The sequence below is a fragment of the Cydia splendana genome, chromosome 9 (genome assembly GCF_910591565.1).
Source record: "Cydia splendana chromosome 9, ilCydSple1.2, whole genome shotgun sequence".
NCBI classification, from domain to species: domain Eukaryota; kingdom Metazoa; phylum Arthropoda; class Insecta; order Lepidoptera; family Tortricidae; genus Cydia; species Cydia splendana.
The window spans coordinates 19,130,997-19,153,003 of NC_085968.1; the positions used below are offsets into that span (position 1 = coordinate 19,130,997).

At 37.0% G+C, this 22,007-nt stretch overlaps 1 protein-coding gene across 4 annotated transcripts in view; it reads left to right on the plus strand.

The window, feature by feature from the left end:
* Positions 1–22,007, plus strand: part of LOC134793813 (PDZ and LIM domain protein Zasp) — a 73,868-nt gene that overhangs the window by 26,105 nt on the left and 25,756 nt on the right. For all 4 annotated transcript variants that reach the window (XM_063765500.1, XM_063765501.1, XM_063765498.1 and 1 more), the window contains exon 2: positions 12,276–12,380. In XM_063765500.1, coding sequence (XP_063621570.1) covers positions 12,276–12,380 — 105 coding nt within the window. The remainder of the gene's footprint in view (positions 1–12,275; positions 12,381–22,007) is intronic.

Here is a 22,007-nt window from a genome sequence, read left to right on the forward strand (position 1 = left end):
GTTAGCGAGACGGGTATATTTACCTAAAATATTTAAAACTCAGCTCCTGTTTCGTCTTAAGTTTCAAAATAGACGTGGTTAGTAACTGTTTTTCTTTAGGATTGTGGGTCCCAGTTAGGGTTACCAGACGTCAGGAATTTTCCTGACATGTCAGGAATTTTGGCCGTTTGTCAGGAATGCAGCCGGAATACGAAATTGTCAGGATTTTTTGTGAATTAACAGAAATTTTTATTATGTTAGGTACAACTTGAGTAACGTACCTTACTTTACTCAAATTTACTTACATATAAATCCAAAATTATTAATTTTCTAAACAATGTATCAAGATCAAGCATACATAGATATCGCTTACGGCTAGCCCCCGTCGCCGATGTGAGCGTCAGGAAAAATATTCGTAAATCAGGAATTTTGTCAGGAAATTCGAAATTTGGATCTGGTAACCCTAGTCCCAGTGCAAGCAACAGGTGTCAATGTTTACATTTAGCCTACTTGTATCAAATATAGTATAGGTATCAAATATTAGTACAGTTTATTTGCCGAAAAACTGCTATATGCCGCCTACAACTTACAATTCGGGAATATTTATGTTATTTAGTACATTACAATATTTAAAATATTTTCTTAACTTATCCTGATATTATTTACCGTAAAATTTTGCCTACTTTGCTCCAAAGTTTGATATTAAAAATTATTTTTTTAAATCTTTATATCCACCCAAATACGACGATTTCTTTTTTGCTATAGACCGTTCGGATGAACCTAGAATATCTAGATGTCTGACCCCTTTGCGGTTAACACTACGTTAATACTTAAATCTAGACTTAACCTTCGAGAAACTAGTATTAGACGTATTTAATTACACAAACGGGTCTACCGCGATATAATTTCATTGTTTTTACCTTTGTTGGGACGTCAGTCTTTCCGTGACCACAGCTGGTGCAACTCAGCTGAAACGTCGGAATTAAAGGTAAAAACAATGAAATTATATCGCGGTAGACCCGTTTGTGTAATTAAATATGTGTACAAAACGCAAGAGTTTAAAGTAGTATTAGACGGTTGCTACTGCAACTACTGCAAGTACATAAAAATGTCATTTGCGGTTTTAGCGATTATCATACAAAACACACATTTTTTCATAATTTTCCGTAGCATTCGTGGCAGCCTTCCTAAGGCGATATGTACATGTATGTATGTATGGCTGTACAGCCAGGGTCTAAAATATCGATATGGATAAAAGGCCAAAAATATTATACCTACATCACTAGGTCTAGGTAATAACTAATAAGGTCGAGTACACATATTTTCGGCATTTTGTCCGTGTCGATATTATAATTTTTAGGCTTATCTAGGTATTCTCTACACTTCGAGTTCTAAAGTATATGTCGCAGTCAGATATATCTCAGAGGATGTAGATATTTTTGAGAAAGTATATTTCGCAGTCAGATATATCTCAGAGGATGTAGATACTTTTCAAAAAGTATATGTAGCAGTCAGATATATCTCAGAGGATGTAGATACTTTTGAAAAGGTATATGTCGCGGTCAGATATATCTCAGAGGATGTATGTAGATACTTTTGAAGCGTAAGCGTAGTCATATTACTTTTGATGCTGATGGCTGTGGCTGTACTAGGCAAATGATTTGATGTCTTCATCATATCTAAACTGTAGTTACTCGCCATTTAATTAAGTGCCTCCCACAACCACGCTTAACAATCATAACTGTCAGTGTCAATTACACGGCGGCATAACAAGAAACAGAATATTATACCAATTTAGTATTGATATTAGTGCACGTAACTGTGATCTAGCCGCACCAATACTGACATCAAATTATTTGCAAGTTTTTAGAATAAATCCCATTCTAAAAACTTATATTTATTTATTTGACGCTATGAACATTTACGAGTACCTAGATATGTTCTCTTTTTCTTGGTGGCAGGAAATAGTTGTTCGAATTACCCTCACCCATTCAAAACCAATCCTTCATTCATTCAAAAACAGAATGAATGAAGGAACCACTGTCCCTCATTCTGTTGTAGTTTTTTGATTTCAGGTTTCAATAGCTTTATTGTAATTTCCTACTAAAGTACCTAAATAATATATAATTAATTTGTTGAGAAGTCTTTAGGATTGTGGAGATGTGGAGCTCATATCAATCTTCAACTGATTTACTCTCGAGTCTGGCAAATGTTCTTCTACACCAAACTACCTAGCCTATAGCCAAGTTGACAATCGTACATCGAAAAACCCTAAACAAAAAGAAAAATGTATAGGGAATGACAGATCCTACGAAAAGTCACGTGGCTGTTTCCATACATAACATACATTGTTTAAGTTTCGATTGGCGTTTTTATCAACGATTGTCACCTAGGCTCTGACAATTTCTCTATCCAGACAAAAATAAGGAAAGTTTAAATAAATATGATATCAAATTGATTTGGCGTTACTGAATATGCCCTCTCAGTATAGGTAAACGACTGATTGACCTTGTTTCACGGCACTGCCGAGTCGGTAGCGTGCATCTCTTTCTCAAGAAAATTTATAAAAAAAATGTCTTTATACTTTTTTATACATTTAATTATTGTTTGTTGTTCAAAAGAAAGTGTATGCAAAAATAAAGGGACTTGATGCCATAGGGGCATTTTCTAGTTCTGTTCTGTTTTTCTCCAAAGTTCATCCGACATCCGGTATCGGATCGGACAATGTGAAAGCGCACTAAGAGTTCTGAGACAAGTTTTATAGGCGTAGCCGAATTATGATTAAGACGCAACCGTTAGCTTTTTATCTACGTGCTTAATTATATAGTTCTCTATAATTAACTACCTAATAATGCAATACGACTGTTCGTTTTTTGCGCAGGGTAGCCTTCTTGGACCAATTGTATTTTTCTCGCTCGTCAGATTCTAATGGTAATAAAAAATAGCTGTGAAATATACTGAACCGACGGACATGACTAAATAAATAGTGGTCCCGTTTTTGTCATTTTGGCTGCTGAACTCGAAAAATGGCTGTTACTTTTTTACACAAGTATACTTGGTCCAATTGTCTTCAACGTATGATGCATCATTTTTCCCTGACAAAGGATCGTCTCACCCGAATCGAGATAACCATGCAGGTTTGACCGCGACCCTCATACGTTAGTCATCGTGTGACGTCACCGATTAACGCATGACTAACTAAATAAAAACATAGGTTCGTTGCTTGATCGCGTTCTTGGAATTTTTACGTCAAGTTTTTTGCTGATTTAACGGTCATAGAATAATTAATATTTAGATAGTTCGGATAAAACCAATATTTGATAGAAAAAAATAGTGTCATTGAAGCTTTATTCTGAAGTCGGTAAAAAGATATCGATTAGTTTTTAATTTTTTATCCTGTTCTGTCGATAATTATTTGGACAGATTTTTGACGAAATGTCTCGAAATTTTGATCATATACCTATTTCTGTTGATTTGGTAAAGTTCCCTGATTGATATTATCATATTATATACCAAACAATCAAAAATATATATCATCTAAATGTGCAGAAAATTCGACAAAGATGTGTACAAAAAAATTTGATGTTCGTAAAGCGCTGCCCGTGATATTAACCCGGTAAACTTGAAGTAGGTACTTACCCAACATACCTACTAGATAACCCTTTGCTGCCAAGAGACAGAAGAAGTAGAAAGAAATGATAGATAGAAGCTGAGTCGTAGCTTAATAGCTTCTTCTTCTTAAGAGTCTGAGCTTAGCTGACCTAAACAGTAAACCAACAAATCGGTGAACTGCCGCCTGCGGTAGGAAGGTATTTCCGGACCGATCCAATCTTCAAACCTTCATGAAAAATGCGTACTCCCATCTGCAACCCCTCTGGCGTTGCAGGTCTCCATGGGCAACGGTAATAGCTTACCATCAGGCGATTCGTCTGCTCGTTTGCCTCCTATCCTATATCATAAAAAAGGAAATCCCTTACCAATGGATCTATTTCACCTTGTGTAGGTCACAGGGCCGTGTTTACCTTTTTACTTTCATCCGGCGGCTTGACAAGGCTGTGCTAAACTACGCACAAACGTAATGGAAAGTGGAAGGCTCACGGAGTAGAAAGGTAGACAGAGGTAAAGTGGCTGACACGAAACCGAAGGTTCATTGATTATATAGGGTGTTTTTGTTACTTATGTCTGACCATACCAATATGTAAGTCATACTCAAAAACTTTTACTATGGGGCCAACCACGAAATCGCGAAAAAACAACGGCTGTTCCATAGAAAACAGACGTAACAAATCGGTGAAGTAATTTATCATAATATGTATAAGATGTGTAAATTTTAAGAAAAAACGTTCTAATTGGCAGCTGAAGAAGATGGCGCTGTACGGCGCCCTATGTTTTGTGATAACTGAATGTCAAACGAGATGTTTTGATGAACAGAGTTGCCGAATAATGCACGGAACTGTACAGCGCCATCTAAATTAGCTGTCAAATTCAAAGTACGAATTTGCCTTAGACTTTACACATTTAGTACAATTGATGAATCTTTGAAAGGAACGGTGATTTCATAACACGCCGATAAATGTTTACGTGCAATACGTATACATTCATAAGTTTCACAACTCGAGGGTAAATTTGTCCAAACCCGATAACTGATAAGTTGTGATACGTGCGACACCGCCGGCTTGTTATGAAGAGTTTTGTTTTAAGAGATCCTCTGTCTATGTTTCAACTCTGTGGTTAGACTTATGTAAATACTGCAACTATACAATACACATAGCGTGGTGCGCATCTTAGTTTACAATGTGCTAACATATTTAACAAATCAATGGTCGACCTTATCTCGTAGACATAAGGGCTACGATAAGTCTGTTAACAGTATGAACGGTTAGATTCCATAAGCAAATTTAAATTGACGCAGTTGGCAGACTATCTTAGTTTGCTTTAGGAAGTGTGTCAAGTCCAAGTACGGATTCTAAAATGCTTCTGCAAAAAAATTTACTACGAAAATATGGAATTTAATGGCGAGTTTACCTAGTTGGCTTGCCTTTCTGGGAAGCTGGTAGTTTGTAGTAGTAGGTTAGAATCCCAGTATGGGACACCCGGTAACAATCATATAGGAAATATGTATAAAGAAAACTAGGTAACAACAAGCGGTCTTGTCGCAGGAGCGATCTATTCCAGACTATCTTTGGGTGGTAGAAGGCTTAAAAGAAACTATTTGTGTGATGAGCGTCGGTTTTCCTGAGTTTTAAATGTACAGGCGCTATTATAAATATCGGAGCGGCCAGGGTGCTCTATATTGTCGTACTCTACAGTGCGTATTCAGATATTTTTGAGCGCCTCGGCTTGGCCACTCCGATATAACAGATGGCGACTGACCTACTTTATATTTTACTATTTATCGAATTATCGATGCCTAGTGTCCACAGCGCTATTGGGCTTATTATGGAACTATGTAGGTTGATAGTTATAGTCTAACAATATTTACTTATTTACATATTATTACTTTACCCGACACGCTGACATATTGTGTTGTACCTAATCGTCTTCGAGCATATAATTAAACATTGCATTCCATAGATAAGACGTTCTAACGACGCCATCGAGAATAGGCACGAGATGACAGCAAAAAGACTATCGTTAGGAACGTCAGGACGGCCCGCATTCTTCGAGAGAATAGAGCTGCTTTACCATTTATAGCTTCTGTTGTGCTCTCACAGATTTTTATAGATTTATCAGTGGTTATAAATGAAGTTTAATACTTGCTTTACCTGTGGGTAACGGTAGCATTCGAATTATAGATGTTTTATAAATAAGTAATCTCCTAAGTCGTTTGTCCTATGTTCACTCGCAAAAGGCAATAACTCCTTCAGCCCTATTAAGATTACACGAGAATTAGTTTAGTTTGTATGCGAACGGACACCATAGAGATAGTGTGTAAATATCTAATTCGTGTAGAGACACGTGAGGTGATAAAATACTCATTTGGAAACGCTCATCAGTAGAGGTAAAGATTTTTTGAGTTTTTTTTTGAACATGCACATAGGGGCTATTCATAAATTACGTCATTTCAAATTGGGGGGGGGGGGGGGGGGGGGCTCTGGACATCGGATGACGGTAGCATGAAGTAGGAGGAAATGGGGTCATTTGAAGCATGATTTTTGGATGATTATAGGGGGGGGGTCCAAAATCGTCAAAAATCGATGACGTAATTTATGGACAGCCCCATACTTTCATTATCTTTTAACAATAAAATTGTGTTAAGTTCATTTTGAACACCTCCGTCGCTTAGCAACTTCTGGTCTTCTGCTTAGGGTGGTTCAAAAAACATTTTTTTTCCTACAGGGCACACCCTTATTTTGTTACACTTATTATTCTGATAAAATACACCAAGTTTCGTAACTTTATCTTAACTACAAGGGGGTGCTCAACCACTTTGAAATTTTGTATGTTGTATTGAAACCCAAAAAAAAGTATTTATTATTTAGAATTTTATTTAAGTATCTGTTTTCACACTATTTGCAGTCATTTATAAGTTTTAAAGTAGAAAAACATTTTTATTTCTTATTTTTGTAATTTTTCAAAAGTAAGATTTTTTGAATTTCACCTAAAAAACTCATAAAAAATAGAAATAAAAATGTTTATTTACTTAATAACTTTTAAATCACACTTTCTAATAATGTTAAAACGACTACTTACATAAAAATCTAAAAAAATATATTTTTTTTTTGGATTTCATACAACTTTGAAAAATTTCAAAGTGTTTGAGCACCCCCTTGTAGTTGAGATAAGATTATAAAACTTGGCGTATTTTGTCAATATAATAAGTGTAACAAAATGAGGGGCACCCGCTTCTTCTAGCTAGAGTTCAAACTCCCATACAAACGTTAACCACCCTACTTCTGCTGCTGATTGTTCTAAGTATATATAAACCTTGTACCTTACTTAATAACTGCTGACAGGACCTGTCTTCTCCCCCTCTTTTTGAGGAATATTCAGGTTCAGATCGCATGGTAATCGTATCAAGCAATTCAAACACCACCAAAGTCGCTAGTCTGCGGCGGCCCTATGCGGTCAAGTACAAGCGTGCCTATTTTGTAAGCGCTAAACGAGCACAAAAAGTTGTCAGAGGCGCCTGAATGACTCCTCATTAACAACAAACGACTTGTTTCGTCTTTTTATTGTGAGAATTGATGGAGATGTCAGTTGAAGAGTGTCGCGACCTTTTGATTGGAGCCGATGCGTCGAAGGATGAATGCGCAATTCACCAAGTGCATTTAATTTCAATAAGTGCGGAGAAAAAGATCTAAATGAGGCTTGAACGCAGATCGTATCAGGCAGTAGCGTAAAATGTGCCTACTTTGCTCCACACTGGATAATTGTGCTCCAATAGTTTTTGTACCTACATACTTACATTATAACTATATCACAACCTCATTTAAATGTTACAACATGATAGAGTTAGAACAAGATAAGTCTGCAACGATTTTGACAGCACACGCAGTGCAAGTGTTATTTCAAACGGCGAACTTCTGTGAAATTATGACGTACTTATAAAAAACACTTGCACTGCGTATGCTATCAAAATCGTTGCAGACTTGTCTTGGTCTAACTCTATTTACCTACTGTAGTTATACGAGTAATGTACTACAGAACGTACTAGAGACACATGTTGAGCGAAATACAGTGCAACTCTTATTGTGATTTAATATAAATCTTTAAATCAATAGGTATATGTTTTTCGACCATATTGCTTTGTGGTAAAGTTGAATATCCAGTCAAGTTTAGAACTTAAATTTTATTGTTTATTTACTTATTACTTAAGATGAATCTGCGTACATCGCCTTGATGAAGACATGACATGAAACAAAATAAAAATAAATGACATGAGTCACCCCGCGATCGAGTGAGAGTTGATTATATTATGATGGTGCCAATGATTCGTCAATCGTCTGCCATACGCAAGCGCCCTTTACAAGGTTATGCATTTACTCTCACTTTCAAAGTGCTTTGTCTGAAAAATACTTATTGCATCATAATGGCGTGTTTATTTTAAGCTTATGGCCATTTCGGTACAAGGGGATTAGAGTAAGACAGTAAGTCTTACCTTCGATTACGCGTAAGTAGTTATTACGCATCTCAAATCATTTCTATTGTCTGAATTACGCAGTCAAATTATACATGTGTCACGTTTCTGGCCCATGCAGAAAATGACAGTAAAAAAGCAAAATCTCGCTAAGCTGGATGCATGAAATGACTTAACCAAAAAGTTGTAGTTTTTTGGTATCCAATGTTAAAAGTTAACGTCGTAGTTAAAGTTATTAACCTCCTACCTAATGAAACTAGATCGATTTCAAGATACCATTTTATTTTACCAAAATTCGATCCATGCCGCCGTGACCTAGGTGGCCGAGTGGTTTAGGTATTCGTCGGTAATGCAGAGGACGCTGGTTCGATTCCAGCTTTGGGCACTAACTTTTTCTTTCATATGACATTTATTTCAGTTTACAATTCCTCTTGGTGCTGGAAATGCATTATTTTTCAACCGCGGTACGAGTAAATACTTTATTTTCATTCTAGAGGTATGTCTGTGCTATCTTCTATATTTATATAGATTACATCCGTTTCTATGATTTGGAAATAATTGATCGGATAGGTCACTGTTCAGCCAAGAATGAAGGCATCCACGAGATCGTACGACAAGATTCCTTAATTAAATCCCAGTATATCACGAAGAGAAATCAAAGACCTGTTGAAGAAAATTGATAAATGATTCGTTTATTGTTTATTCTTTGTACCTGTAATCGAAAGTTTTGCTCACCTCCTTTCACTAATGTCTCTGCGTTCGCACTTAGATTTTGATCACAGATAAAATAGATCGCACGATGTCTGCGGGCCCGGCTGGGAGAAAATAAATCATCAATTAGGTCGATCAAATGCCAAGCTAATGCCCCGTCATCTTAATCGCCAATTTACTTTCTTTCTTTGAGGATTTATGACTTGTCTTATCCAGGCGTAATGGATGCTAAGAGCTTCGGGTCCTGTTTGGACTGCAAAGTTAAGAGCGATGAATTTATGACAGGTTTACTACTTGTCAATAGGCTTTTAAGAGGATAGTGGAAGCAGACTCCTCCATTCAAACGTAGTCCCCATTTTCCTCTCGGGATATATATTTTAGAAAATATGATTGCATAATTTGATGATTATTATAACATAAGAGTTTTTATGAACTTTAGTTTTTTGCTCCTATATACTATAAAAAAATCGAATAATTTAAAGGAAGGGGTTACGGTTAATACTCGTATATGTACAGTCGACGTCAAAGTTATGTTTACACTTTTGCACCTTACTCCTTTGTAATAAGGCGAAAAACGTAAACATATTTTTGACGTCGAATGTACTTACCTACATTAAATTGTGTAAAAATGAAATGAATGAAAAATGGGGACTACTTTTTGTACGGAGAAGGTGTCCTCGACTATCCGCTTAAAAGGCCCCCCACAAGGTTCGCATTTGTGTATAAAACTTTTATCACGCACTTATGAGAGTTTATCGCTCACCGATGAACCGCTAAAGGCCACCCTCGATAATGGGTCTGCGGTTATGACGATCGTCTTGTCGCACTGGTGTCGGCATACACCTTTTCTCTTAAGTATATGACACACTTGTCCACCACTTGCCAGAAAGTGGTGCTATATTAGGGTTGCCATACGTCCCGGTACGCCGGGACATGTCCCGGTTTGAAGCACGGTGTCCCGGCGTCCCGGCCGATAAGAAAATTGTCCCGGTTTAAAAATCATAGTTATTTAGTAGGGGGCTGGACTTGGTAAATAATAATATACCTACATTTCTACGTTTCATATGGCCAAAATAAAAAAAAAATGTTTTATGGTACCTACTTTTACCTAATGTCCAATATCAGTTTCTCAGACACACAATAATTAGATGATTATGTAAATTATGTTATTTTATACCTTTTAAAGTCTGTAATGTAGAGCTTGTATTTCAGGCTCCCAAGGGCCTAAAACCTCATAAATGGAACTTCGGCCCTCCGAGTAACTCTTGTACATATGTCACATATTATTGTTGAGTAACACTAGCGCTGCTTTCTTACAGATCGACCTTCGGCGTCGCTTAATTTTTAACAAATATAAAAATTTGATTTGAGAAGCTTGGCCTTTTGCGTCGCATGAAAGCTCACCGCGCTGGTTATAAGCAGGGATGTAACGGAGCTCCGGTTCCGTTTCCGTTAAGGCGGAACTTCCGTTTGGTATTACACATCCGTTTCTGTTCCGGTTCCGTTATGTTTGAAACGGAAGTTATAACGGATGTCAATGCTTCGCGCGGCGGCGGCGTACATCAAATACAAGCATCATACCAGTCATTCGCTCATCGCCCCGCTTGCCACGTGCTACGCTAATTTGTTGTTTGTTTGTATACTTTGTTTTATTCGTGTTAATCAATCAATCAATCAAAATTATTAAAATTAAAATCGTATGTGTTCTGTTGTGCACTGACTACTGACTTGTGTGTAGTGTGTGTGGTGAATGTTAGTGTGTAAAAAAACGCACAATGAAGCCGAAATCAAGTTCGATTTGGAACTATTTTGATGAAGTTAGTGGGGACACGGCTAAGTGTAAACTTTGTCTGAAGGTTTATTCTAGAAAGGGGAAAACGACTACATCGTTAAAAGTCAGGCTCCGATTCTGGTTCCGGTTCCGTTTTCGGTTTTGTTTCCGTTTTCGGTTCCGTTTCCGTTTTCGGTTCCGTTAAACTAAATTGAAAACATCTGTTTCCGTTTTCGGTTCCGATAAAACCACATCCGTTACATCCCTGGTTATAAGTACGCTTCGGGCTTATTAAGTAATGTGGAGATTTCTGAGCTCGACCTTCAGCCTCACATTTTACCTAAATTTTTGGTTTGTCTTCCAAATCTCCTCTTCTTCAGCTTAGCCTTTGACCTCGCTGCGCCAAGCTCGGCCTGCGGTTTCGCTTTTTAATACAATGGACATTGGTTGGCGTCTATGCTCTAGCTGAGCTTATCCTGAAGCACGGCTTCGACCTCGCATGAAAGCTAGCCTCACTGGGGAACTTCGGATTTTTAGGCCCGGCCCGGCCTTTTTAACACGCTTTCACAATTTTGTCAAAAAATTTCGCGCTCGCTGCGCTCGCGTTTTTTGCTGGTTGACCCTGAATCCCCTGAATCTACATGGTAGCTTGACTGGTCAATGAATAATCATTTAAACACATGGAAAATTTATCTCCGAAACTAATGTGCTAAAATTTTGAAAAAAAAAACACAAAATAGTTCTTTACCTATCTATAGGAAAACCTATTAGAAAGGTGCAGTCAAGCGTGAGTCGGACTTAATTATAGACATTTCACTCACGTTTCACATGAAAAAATACATTGTTACAAATTGTGTAACCCTTTAAACGCGACGCAAGTCCGACTCGCACTTGGCCGGTTTTCTTTAAATGTCCCGGTCTGAGTCCCCACACTTATGGCAACCCTATGCTATATGCATAGGAGTTATTGTTATTGTTGTACTTACAGGCTTTGTCCTAGTTCAGGAAACAGAGGCTCAATCCCAATGAAACTGATACAAACCTAATATACTTACCTAAGTTTTTATTGTTTGTTTTGTAATTTAGTGTAAGGCTTACATAATTCTGTATTAGGTTGCAAGTAAATAATAGTTATTTGTACAACAAGAGATCAAAGTTTGATATTTCTTCGAGTGCTTATTTTGAGTCCCGTGCAAGCGAAAGATTCTATAATAGATTCACGAGCTTAGCGAGTAACTTAATAACTTTGATCTCGTGTAGTACACAAAATTTTTCACCCTAGCAGTGAGAACATACCTAGAGGGACAGAAATAATAGAAGTATATCGAACTTGTATTAGACCCCGCATGTTGAAATGACATTTGACTATAAAGGTCACTTGAATGTCATTTTGTTTCACTCAGTGAGCAAAATCGCATTTTGCTCACTGTTTTTAAGAAGCAAAGTACCCTTGTTCGAGCTGCTGAGGTGAAAAGATTATTTATTGGTGGCGCTCAGTAGAAGGTATAGTATATTTGCAGGCAGTATTGTACGTATCTATAACTATAACAACTCAAAAACATTATATAATAGTGTAGTAAGACTAGTAGATACCGTTCAATAAATGAGTCCCTTCTCATCCGTCATTGTTTCAAAATGGCGCTCTCTTTCCTGACATCTGATGCATGCTCTTCCCTGAGTTAACACTGACCTAATTTTTGATCCGTGTATTAACGTAGTGTTTATTGTCAACAGATGGCACAGTTGCTAACTGTGCGGCTCAACAAGGCGGGCCCGGAGCCTCTGGGCTTCCGGCTGCAGGGAGGCAAGGACTTCGGCACCCCTCTCGTCGTGCAGAAGGTAACTAATTATTTTTCATCTCAGCAGATCCAATTTGATGTTGAAAACTCAATTCTGCTGCGAAAAATTCGACTTTGCTCACTATTTTCCAAGCTGAGTGGCACACCAAGCTCACTGCACCGATTGGCAAGCGATAGTGACATAAAAAACGTCAATTTCCTATAAAAATATTGACAATTCGACACTTTGTGACTGCAAAGTCGGTGTAGAGTTCAGCTTAGTCTAAGCCTTGTCGGACTCCAGTAAACCATGTTCTCCACAAATATCAGATTGTTTTCCTAAAACACAATAGAATCATCATCATTTCTTAGTAAGTTTAAAGTATTTTTTAAACAAACGGTGTACCTATACGTAACTACTCACTTAGCAATTATGTCAAAACAAAACGGAGAGTGTACTTGGCCTCTTTATGAGGTACACTATGTACCAGTAAATATTTATCACGAATCACGCACGGCTGTCTTGTAACACCACACAAAAGAAATGGACAATGCTTTAAGCTGAGCTATGTAGCTGCTTGCCTTAAAAGGTGTCGATAATACAAAGAGCTTAGCGATACTATCGTTCATCATTCGTAACGTACCTAACTATTTTAAGTACCTACAGTACGTCTTTTGGCTCAGTCAGGCGCGGCTTTAAACGTGAGATTATAATGGTATTTTTTGTTTTTAATTTATACTCGTCTTTGGATTATACCTATACAATCTATACATATAGGAGTTCATAGATCAAACTGGCACACATTTTGATATTGGATACTCTGTGACACATTTAAGTGAACTGAAATATGTATTATACAACGACTTAGAGAACTATAATATTGATTATGCAAAATCTACTACTACTATACTATACTACTATAACAAACGACATCAACGCGCGTCTGAGAAATGCTCTTCCCTTCGATTATATGGGGCTTAAATTTTCAGCAGATTGTTGTTTTTTTTTTATTTGAGGAGATGACTTAATTAACTTCATAAAATTTTAACATTTTCATGTTTATAAGCCGCATAGCTTAGTAAGTAATAGTTTTTTTTTTCATTTCAAATAAGTTAATTATGTATATTCTTAAGTAGATAATTGCATATATTATGTGCACTCACAAACATTTATATTAACCTGTATTACTTAACTTAATTATATGGTCGATTGACTCTTAAATCTCTAAACGACCATGCAATTTTCGGTTGTGCTTAATAACTTTTTATGTTCATATTAAGAGTCTCACGAACTGGCCGCCAAAAATTCGCTCCCATACAATCGAAATTACGCTCACATTTTAAAAAGACACGCTTAAATTACATGAAAATGGGCATAAACATGTATGCACTTACCTAACATATATCTATGTCCAATATAGTAGGCCTTTGTTGCTAAAAATTGTTTTACAAAGCAATTAAGCGAGTAGAAGCTTTTTATGTAAAACTTCTAATCGCTCTAATTTCTTTGTAGTTATTTTAATTTCTAGCAAATATAACTAGTAGCTAAAGCAGCCGGAAATATATATTATTATGTTTCTTGAATACATGTAATACATGCCAAGTTTCATATGTTGTCTCGTTTGTTTGTGCTTGCGAATAAATTATATTATTAAACCTATTATATTTTAGATTAGGCTAAGTCTGTCCGTAGAAATTGTAATTTTTTTTATTTATAATAAACAGTAAAAAAATTTTTTATTCTATTCTTATTATGTAACTTCGATTGTATGACTTAGGCTACGCTCGTATGACTCTTAAGGATGATACTACCGTCCACACTGTTAACCATAAAATTCAATTTGTAAACCTTATTGCCAAGACATAAGGTCCATTGCTGGTTAACACTGATGCTGTTAGTAGTTATATTTTTTACACGCATTCGAAGCCACATCTTGATCAAACAAACAAATCACCCGCTGTTCGATAACTGTAATATTAAGGTGGATTCTGCGTGGCGTGGGTGTGTCCACAAAAAATGTAGGTACGTACTTTTGGTCGTTACTGTGTTATGTCTGGGACACACTTAACGCGGAAGTGTAGTCTCCCCATTTCCGTCCATAAGAATGCGATGAATAAAAATAAACTGTCAGAGGAGTCATCCTTCGCGCTTTGGTATCTAAGGTTTTTGGACTTTGCGGCGGATTTTTTACTGCAAAAAAAATAAATAAATGAGGCCAGAGAGGAAGTCTGTATAACACTTTCTTTTGTGTACATATTTAATAGATATTATTGAATAGAAATCAAAAATCAAATCAAAATCAATATAAATTTAAACTAACAAACTCACGTTCGATAAGACCTAGCTAGATCGATTTTTCGCCCCCGAAAACCCCCATATAGCAAATTTCGTCGAAATCGTTAGAGCCGTTTCCGAGATCCCCGATATATTTATATATGTCGGAGAATGGCTGAAATGTGCCATCTGTCGCCTTCAAGAGGCGTTTTATCATACAAACCTTGACAAATAGAGCAAACTAGGGTGTTACGTACACCTGAGTGGCGTTCGACGCAGTTCCGCCAAGACGTCATAGAGTGCGCTGTTAAAACAATTGAAGTCCAGAACAATTGAAGTTATGCTGTCAATCAATCTTCAGAAGGAGCACGATGAGAACGAACGGGAGAGGATGACGTCTGTGGCCGTTCCTGGGTCAAATCCACTGGTTTGCTTAAGATAACAAACGTATCGCGTGCTGTGATTTGTAATGAGTCTTGTGCAGTAAAGATTGTGAGTTGAACATCGTATTTCATTGAAGGCCCTCGTCATCCACGATTGAAGGTTCTGATGTGCTGCCGATTGTATGGTACGCCCACAATTCCCGACATCAGAAGTGTGGCCGAACACACGGAATTCGCTACGGAATTCCTCTTGGAAGCTCAAATTTGCCAAATGGAGGTGGACTGAAGGTCCCGAAAATCTGCCCTGATTCTAGAAATCCCTGGCATTCCTTAATTCAAGAGTTTTAAAGGCCTTAGAAAATGAAGAAATCTCATGCTATCGCTGGTGGAAAATAAAGAAGTATCGTGATGGAAAATATTTGAAGTGAAATGACAGTTGACATATTTGATATTTTATAAATTGTGATCCAGTTTTGCCTTACGTTTTGTGTTATGTTGTGTGAAATTTTCGTAAAAATGTTGTTGTTAATGTTGTTACTCTAAGTAATACGTTTACAGTCATTTGCACCATGAAGAATGAAGATAGTTGCTGTTATTTTAGCATAAATAATATTTATGCTAAAATAAAGCTGCTTGTAAAGTATTTTAAAAATAGCGAACACTTTTTTTTTTCATTATAATAAATGTGTGAAATTTACATCCGAATTTAGTGTGCCGCAGCCTTTACACTTACAGGCAACAGTGGTTTTCTTTAGCTCAGTGTCCAATAGTCGACCGATAAGCTATCAAGCTTGTTCTCAGCTTGCGCGTGCGTCGGTGAGGCGATAATTTAGCGAACCAGCGTTATGAACTCCCGTGAGTCATCATTAAATGAATTAAAAGAACAGGGCAAGACAGCTTCAACTCCATATATATATATATATATATATATATATATATATATATATATATATATATATATAGGGTGGGCCAAAAGGGTGTTGGTAGTTTTAATCTTGAATTTTTCAAAACCGCTTGGCGGGGTGCGGTGGGGGGGTATGTTGCTATACGCCTCGTTTCGTGGAAATTTTATTGGCATAGAGCAGTACACAGGAACGGAGCCTACATTTTGTGTATGAGCTTTTTACCAGAACCCTAAATCGTTGATTACTGCACTATCATTTAATATCATTTACGAGATTAACGTGAGGTTCCAAGTGTTAATGTTATACGCAAATTGATCATAATGGTTGAAACAACCAGCTCGACCATAGCAATAATGCCTGGCGGACGTCCAGCCTCTGAGAGAACGGCCGACATTGTGGAGCAAGCGTTCGGCAAAATCCGCAACAATCAACGCGTAAGAGAGTTTGGGCTACGGACAATAAAAAATTCAACATTGCGACAAGTTTTGAAGCATAATTTGCATCTTAAGGTTTAAACCATTCAGTTTGTTTATGAATTAAAACCAAATGATGCGAATAACCAACTTCATTTTGCCAATCAGATGCTCATCTCATTTCCGAAAGGAATGATAACAAATGGCCACCACCCAGCCCCGATCTCGGTCCTTTTGATTTTTTTTCTGTGGTATTACCTCAAATCTGTAGTCTTTGACTCAAATTCGAAAGATTTTGAGCAGCTCAAAAGGAAAAATTTTCGGAAAATCGCTAATATCCCCGAGGGGAATATTTCGAAAAAAAAATCCATAATTTGAGATTTTGCCTTCAAGAGCGCCTAGAAACTCAGGTTGGCCACTAATCTGCACATTATTATGAGTCATAAAATGTTCATAACTTGTGTTTTTAAAAGTAGTATTAAAAATGTTGTACGATTTGAAGTTTTTTTTTATTCAATTTTCAAACTGCCAACACCCTTTTGGCCCACCCGTTATAAGCCATAAGCCTTATGCCCTTCGTTTTGTTTCACATTTTCGTTTTTTTTATTATTATAAAAGTTGGGGCGAAAAAAAAGTCCATATAAATATTTAACCTAGTCTTAACGCTTATAATAATGAAAAAATCAAACGAAGAAGAGCGTTTTCAGAAATAAATATCGAAAACCCGATTCTCACAGATCCCGGTGTTTTTGGGTTCTTTCAACTCAGAATCACTAGCATATTCAATTCTGATGATAAAATAATATGTCCCAAAAATTTGTATGAAAATTGTACATTCCACTACGTGACGCACATACAAGTGAAAAAATTTTTCATACTAAAACGTGACGTAATGGAATGGACATTTTGGGACATCTTTTTTTAATGGTGGGATGGAGAATGCTGTCGATTCTGAGTAGAATGAGCCCACAAGAACGTCCAGATGTGAAAGAATCAGGTTTTCAATATTTATTTCTGAAAGCGCCCAGAAACTAAATTTCGATTTTAATATTCGTGGTAGACCTTCAGAATAATTGAATTTAATAAATATCATTAAAGAATAAACAAAATGAGTTCCCTTAATCGGCCTATATAGTATCATAAAGATTATAAAAAGGTATTTTCAGTAGGGATGTACCGACTAGTCGCCGACTAGTCGGGAAAGCCGACTATCCGGCCACATTTGTAGTCGGCGATTAGTCGGCGACTAGTCGGCAAAAATGGCCGATTAGTCGGCACTTTATTAGTCAAAGAAAAGCAGAAAAAAAAAGAAACCAGCAGTCAATATTTACCATATGTTTTATGTTTATTTTACTAAAATACCTATTCAGGGTGCAAACGAAAACTTTTGTTCATATAATTGACCGTTTGATCGTTATCGTATGTTGGTGGGCTGGTGTTTTCCTCTACAGGTCGATCTCAACTGATTCTCGTGTAATTTCATGTGCAAGTTCGATAGTTATATATTTTTATTATTATTCAGTTTTTGTTTTTTTTTAATGGTGGATCCATGAGGAACTATTAATGTTATTGCAAAATTTAGAGACTAGTCAGGGCACGTTGCTCGTAAAGACGCTGACCACAGGGGATAGGTTCTTAACTGGCGACTACGTACGGGATATAGAGCCTTGGAAATACCTCCTACAAGCTGTACTGACGTTCTGCTCAGGATCGTAAAATAAAATAACTAAAGACAGAAATTGAACGAGGATTCTTGTGATAGGTCTTTGAACCTGTAGAGAACACCTAAATTAAAAACCAAGCCAAGCTAAATTATGATGAAACTATTGTTTTTCACCTGAACTTATACGAAACTAATGATCTGGCCGACTAGCCGACTAGTCGGCCGACTAATCGGCCGATCGAGCGCCGATTAGTCGGCTAGTCGGCCAAATCAATAGTCGGTACATCACTAGTATTTTGGCATATAAATCGGAGAGCTCATTTATACCGGTTCGCCAAAGCCTTCGCTTCGCTCATGCTCTCTAGTGTTCGTAATAACCCCCTTTTACCTCATCATTAACGGTTAACGGCCCGTTAAAGTAGTTTTTGACAGCCGTGACATATGTCCGATATATTTTAAAGGCATTAATTTCATTCGCTACGTAAGGAAGTAGTACGTGCTAAACTGATTTATTGCTTTATTTAAATAATTAATTTCTACTCAGATGAGAACTGCTAAAAGTTTTTTTTTTGTGACAGCGGCTTGCTCACGCCCGAATTGTTTTTAAGTGTTTTATGATTATTAGGTACTTATAAAATTAGGTATAAGTATTGAAACAAGTCAATGAAATGGTGATCGAGTTCTATAGGATTACAGAAAAGGTCTTCATCTCATTACATAAAGACCGTAAAGTTTTTGAAGTAGATTAGTATTTAATCTGTTTTCGCAAGAAGATAGAATGGGACTGACAAATAAAAAAAATGTCAACGATACACCGGGTGGACCCTGTAACAGGACCAATAAATTAAACTGTACCTAGAAGAAACATACTCGTATGGAAATAACAGGGGTAAGCTCTACAGTTTGTACAGTCGCCATCAGATTAGTTAAGTGAGCGCTTCATTTGTCAAGAAATTGGTTACAGTTTGGCGATATTATAAATTTTGTTTGTTAGCATGTACCTTTTGTGTAAAAAAAAAAAGATATATCAAGAGCGGCCGAGGTGCTAACTACTATCAGATATTTGTGAGCACCTTGGCCGCTCCGATATATCTGATGGCGACTAGACTGTACTGTACGAATCTCGGGTACGAATAGGTATCTGTGCCTCTGATTTACCTCACAGATTGTACCTAAGTACGGTAAAAATTATCAAAGCTCTTCGTTAACAAGAATCCAATGTTAAGCACCAGCAACAATGTTACGAAGATGCGCGTTCGCCCCGGGAGTGGACAGGTTTGACCGGCGGCATTCCAGAAGATGTCGTCACCAATACTTTCACTCCGGCTTGACTCTGGGCTCGGACACCGGGGAAATGGGCCATAGAATTACTCGATTGGAACATTCGAGTAAATAAAACTGAGTAAATAGATTGTTCATCTTTCAGATAGGTATGTGAAAGGTCTACCGTTTAAGATTTAACTGACTGAAGTTATTATGGTCGGTTCCAGACTGCTATCAACATTAGAACCTAAGTAACTACTTACTTAAATAAATCTAATAACTCCTGTAAATTAGACACCGATCCATCTCCACTTTCGCTTCGCCAAAATAAGCGAATAGACAAACATAAGCGACTATGGAAACTTATGAATCCTTTTAGAAGTCGGTTTTTTATAAGTATGTAGTTAATTTTAGAGTTGTTTTTGTTATGAGTGACGCAGAATTTTTCAACACTCGTTCCTGTCTGGCCAAACAGCCAGTCACTAAACAGTTTCGCGCTTGGGGTAGTAGGTATTACGTTTCAAATTTCAAGGTCTGGACCCTGAATCCATCAAACTTTGAAAAGTTCCCTCATTTCTTCATGGAACTATGGTTTAAAATACCTAATAATAATATTTAGTATTCCAACATTTCAAATGTTTGAGGAAAATAGGTCATTTTATTTCTATAAACGACTATAGTCACTAACATTGTGACTACAAATGCAGTGTTTTGTACTAGTCCTTATTTGTAAACAATGTGTCTCATAAAAATTCTAACGCAAGTCCGTTTAGAGCGACACTTAGGTGTTATCTTAACGGCTACTCCTTTTAAGATCACTTACAATGGAAGATACCACTACAATGTCGTGACAATGTTTTCCATGTTTAAGAAAGGATTGGACGTAACTTGGGCATGTATTACGTCGCAGTTAGTAGTAGGCTAGCTAGACCAAAATCGATATTTTTATTTGATAGAATATAGAAAGCTATATAACTACACATTATAATAAATAGTTTGGAGACAAAAGGGCCAGACACCCTAGACTAGGGTTATCACCTGAAAAGTTGGAATATCCTGACCGAAATCCGGACATCACCTTGAAAATTTCCTATAAGTATGGTAATTTGTTTCAAAAATCCGCTCATTGAATCCCTTATTCCAAAACCTGTTGTTGACTAACTGAATTAAGTAATCAGCCCCTTAACTTCCCTCAATAAACTGTAGATATGTAGTAGCCTAAGCCTCCCTTTCCTCTTCGCAACTCCAAACTTTTAGCTAGCTCCTAGTGGTTAGTTAAGGTTTCGAAAAACCCTGAGACTCAACAAGTCGCCCGCAATTCTGATAAAGGACCAAAAGTCCTAGAGTCAGGGGAAATCTTGATGTATGGCAATCCTACCCTAGTTGTATGCTACCATGAGTACCATGACAAAAATAAATAAAGTGTCAGGGGAAACCTTGATGTACCTATGGCAATTGGCAACCCTACCCTAGTTGTAATCTACCATGACAAAATAAAATAGGTATTTCATCAAAATCACTTTGTTTTTACCAATTGTTTATTTCTGTATCTATATGACTAATGCAAAACCGGAGTGATTAATTTAATAACACTTACGATGCTAGTGGTGCGTTTTTCTGCAGATGATATCAATTGGATGTTGTTTATATACGAGTATTGGACATAGTCATGCATTTAACGGTTTCCTGTTTTCAGTTTCCTTACTTATAACGGCTCTTTTTATGTAGGTATCAGACACGGTATTAGAGATGTCTGCATCTCACTTGAACCAGCTAGTGATATTGCAGTGTTATTGTCCTTAAATAAATAACCTGTCGAATAAAAATTGGGTTGGAAATTATTAGTAAGACCTATTTTTCATATTAATTATAACATAAATATTACTTTGCTAATCCGCGAAATAATAATGTGTTAGTCAATTAGTGCTAATAAAGTAATAACCTGTTAATACATACTTCCCTCATACACACTCCCACCACAAAAATAAATCAAATACATAAGTATAACACACCATCACCAAAAGTACAAAACTCGACACGTGTTTCGCCCCTCTACGAGGCATCATTCTGAAGATGTTGACGGTCCAGCTACGGTTTCCACGGCAACCGTTTCAGATATACATCAAAATGTCAATATCCAGAGAGGAATATGGGGACTACGTTTCTATGGGGAAGTGGTCGTCCACTATCCTCTCAACTCTAATCAAAATCACAGACAGTCGTCAATCAGGATTCAAGTTCAACTACGTATTTCATGATAGCTTTGACCTACACCAGTCAATAGAGTCGTCATAATCATAACATTCATAACTCAGTAGGTATCAATCATAATATCAATTTGTCCATGTTATCAGCGGCACTTCAGTCGTCCCGATAGGTTAACTTAGGTAGTTTATAAGGTTATCAACAACTAATTATAGTAGGTATTATGAGATCATCTTGGATGTTTCCAAAGACAGACGTCAAATACCAGTCGAGAACTATTGGAAAATGCAACGCATAACGCAGTAGTGTTAAGTGTCGATGGAATTATTGAAATTGGAATTAATAGGTATGTCATTGCGGAAGGAAGGAAAATATTCGAATGAATACCTACATACGATTCCAAGACGTACATACCTACCACACACCACAAGTCCCCCGACTTGGCATGCGACGGAGTGCGACAGCAACACTACAAGCATCAAATTCGTGGTAGTACCTTAACGATGTTTAGCATAAAGGGATAAGTTCGCCTTTGTATTTGTACTAATGACGAATGTTATTTTTCCTGTTTTGTTTTGATT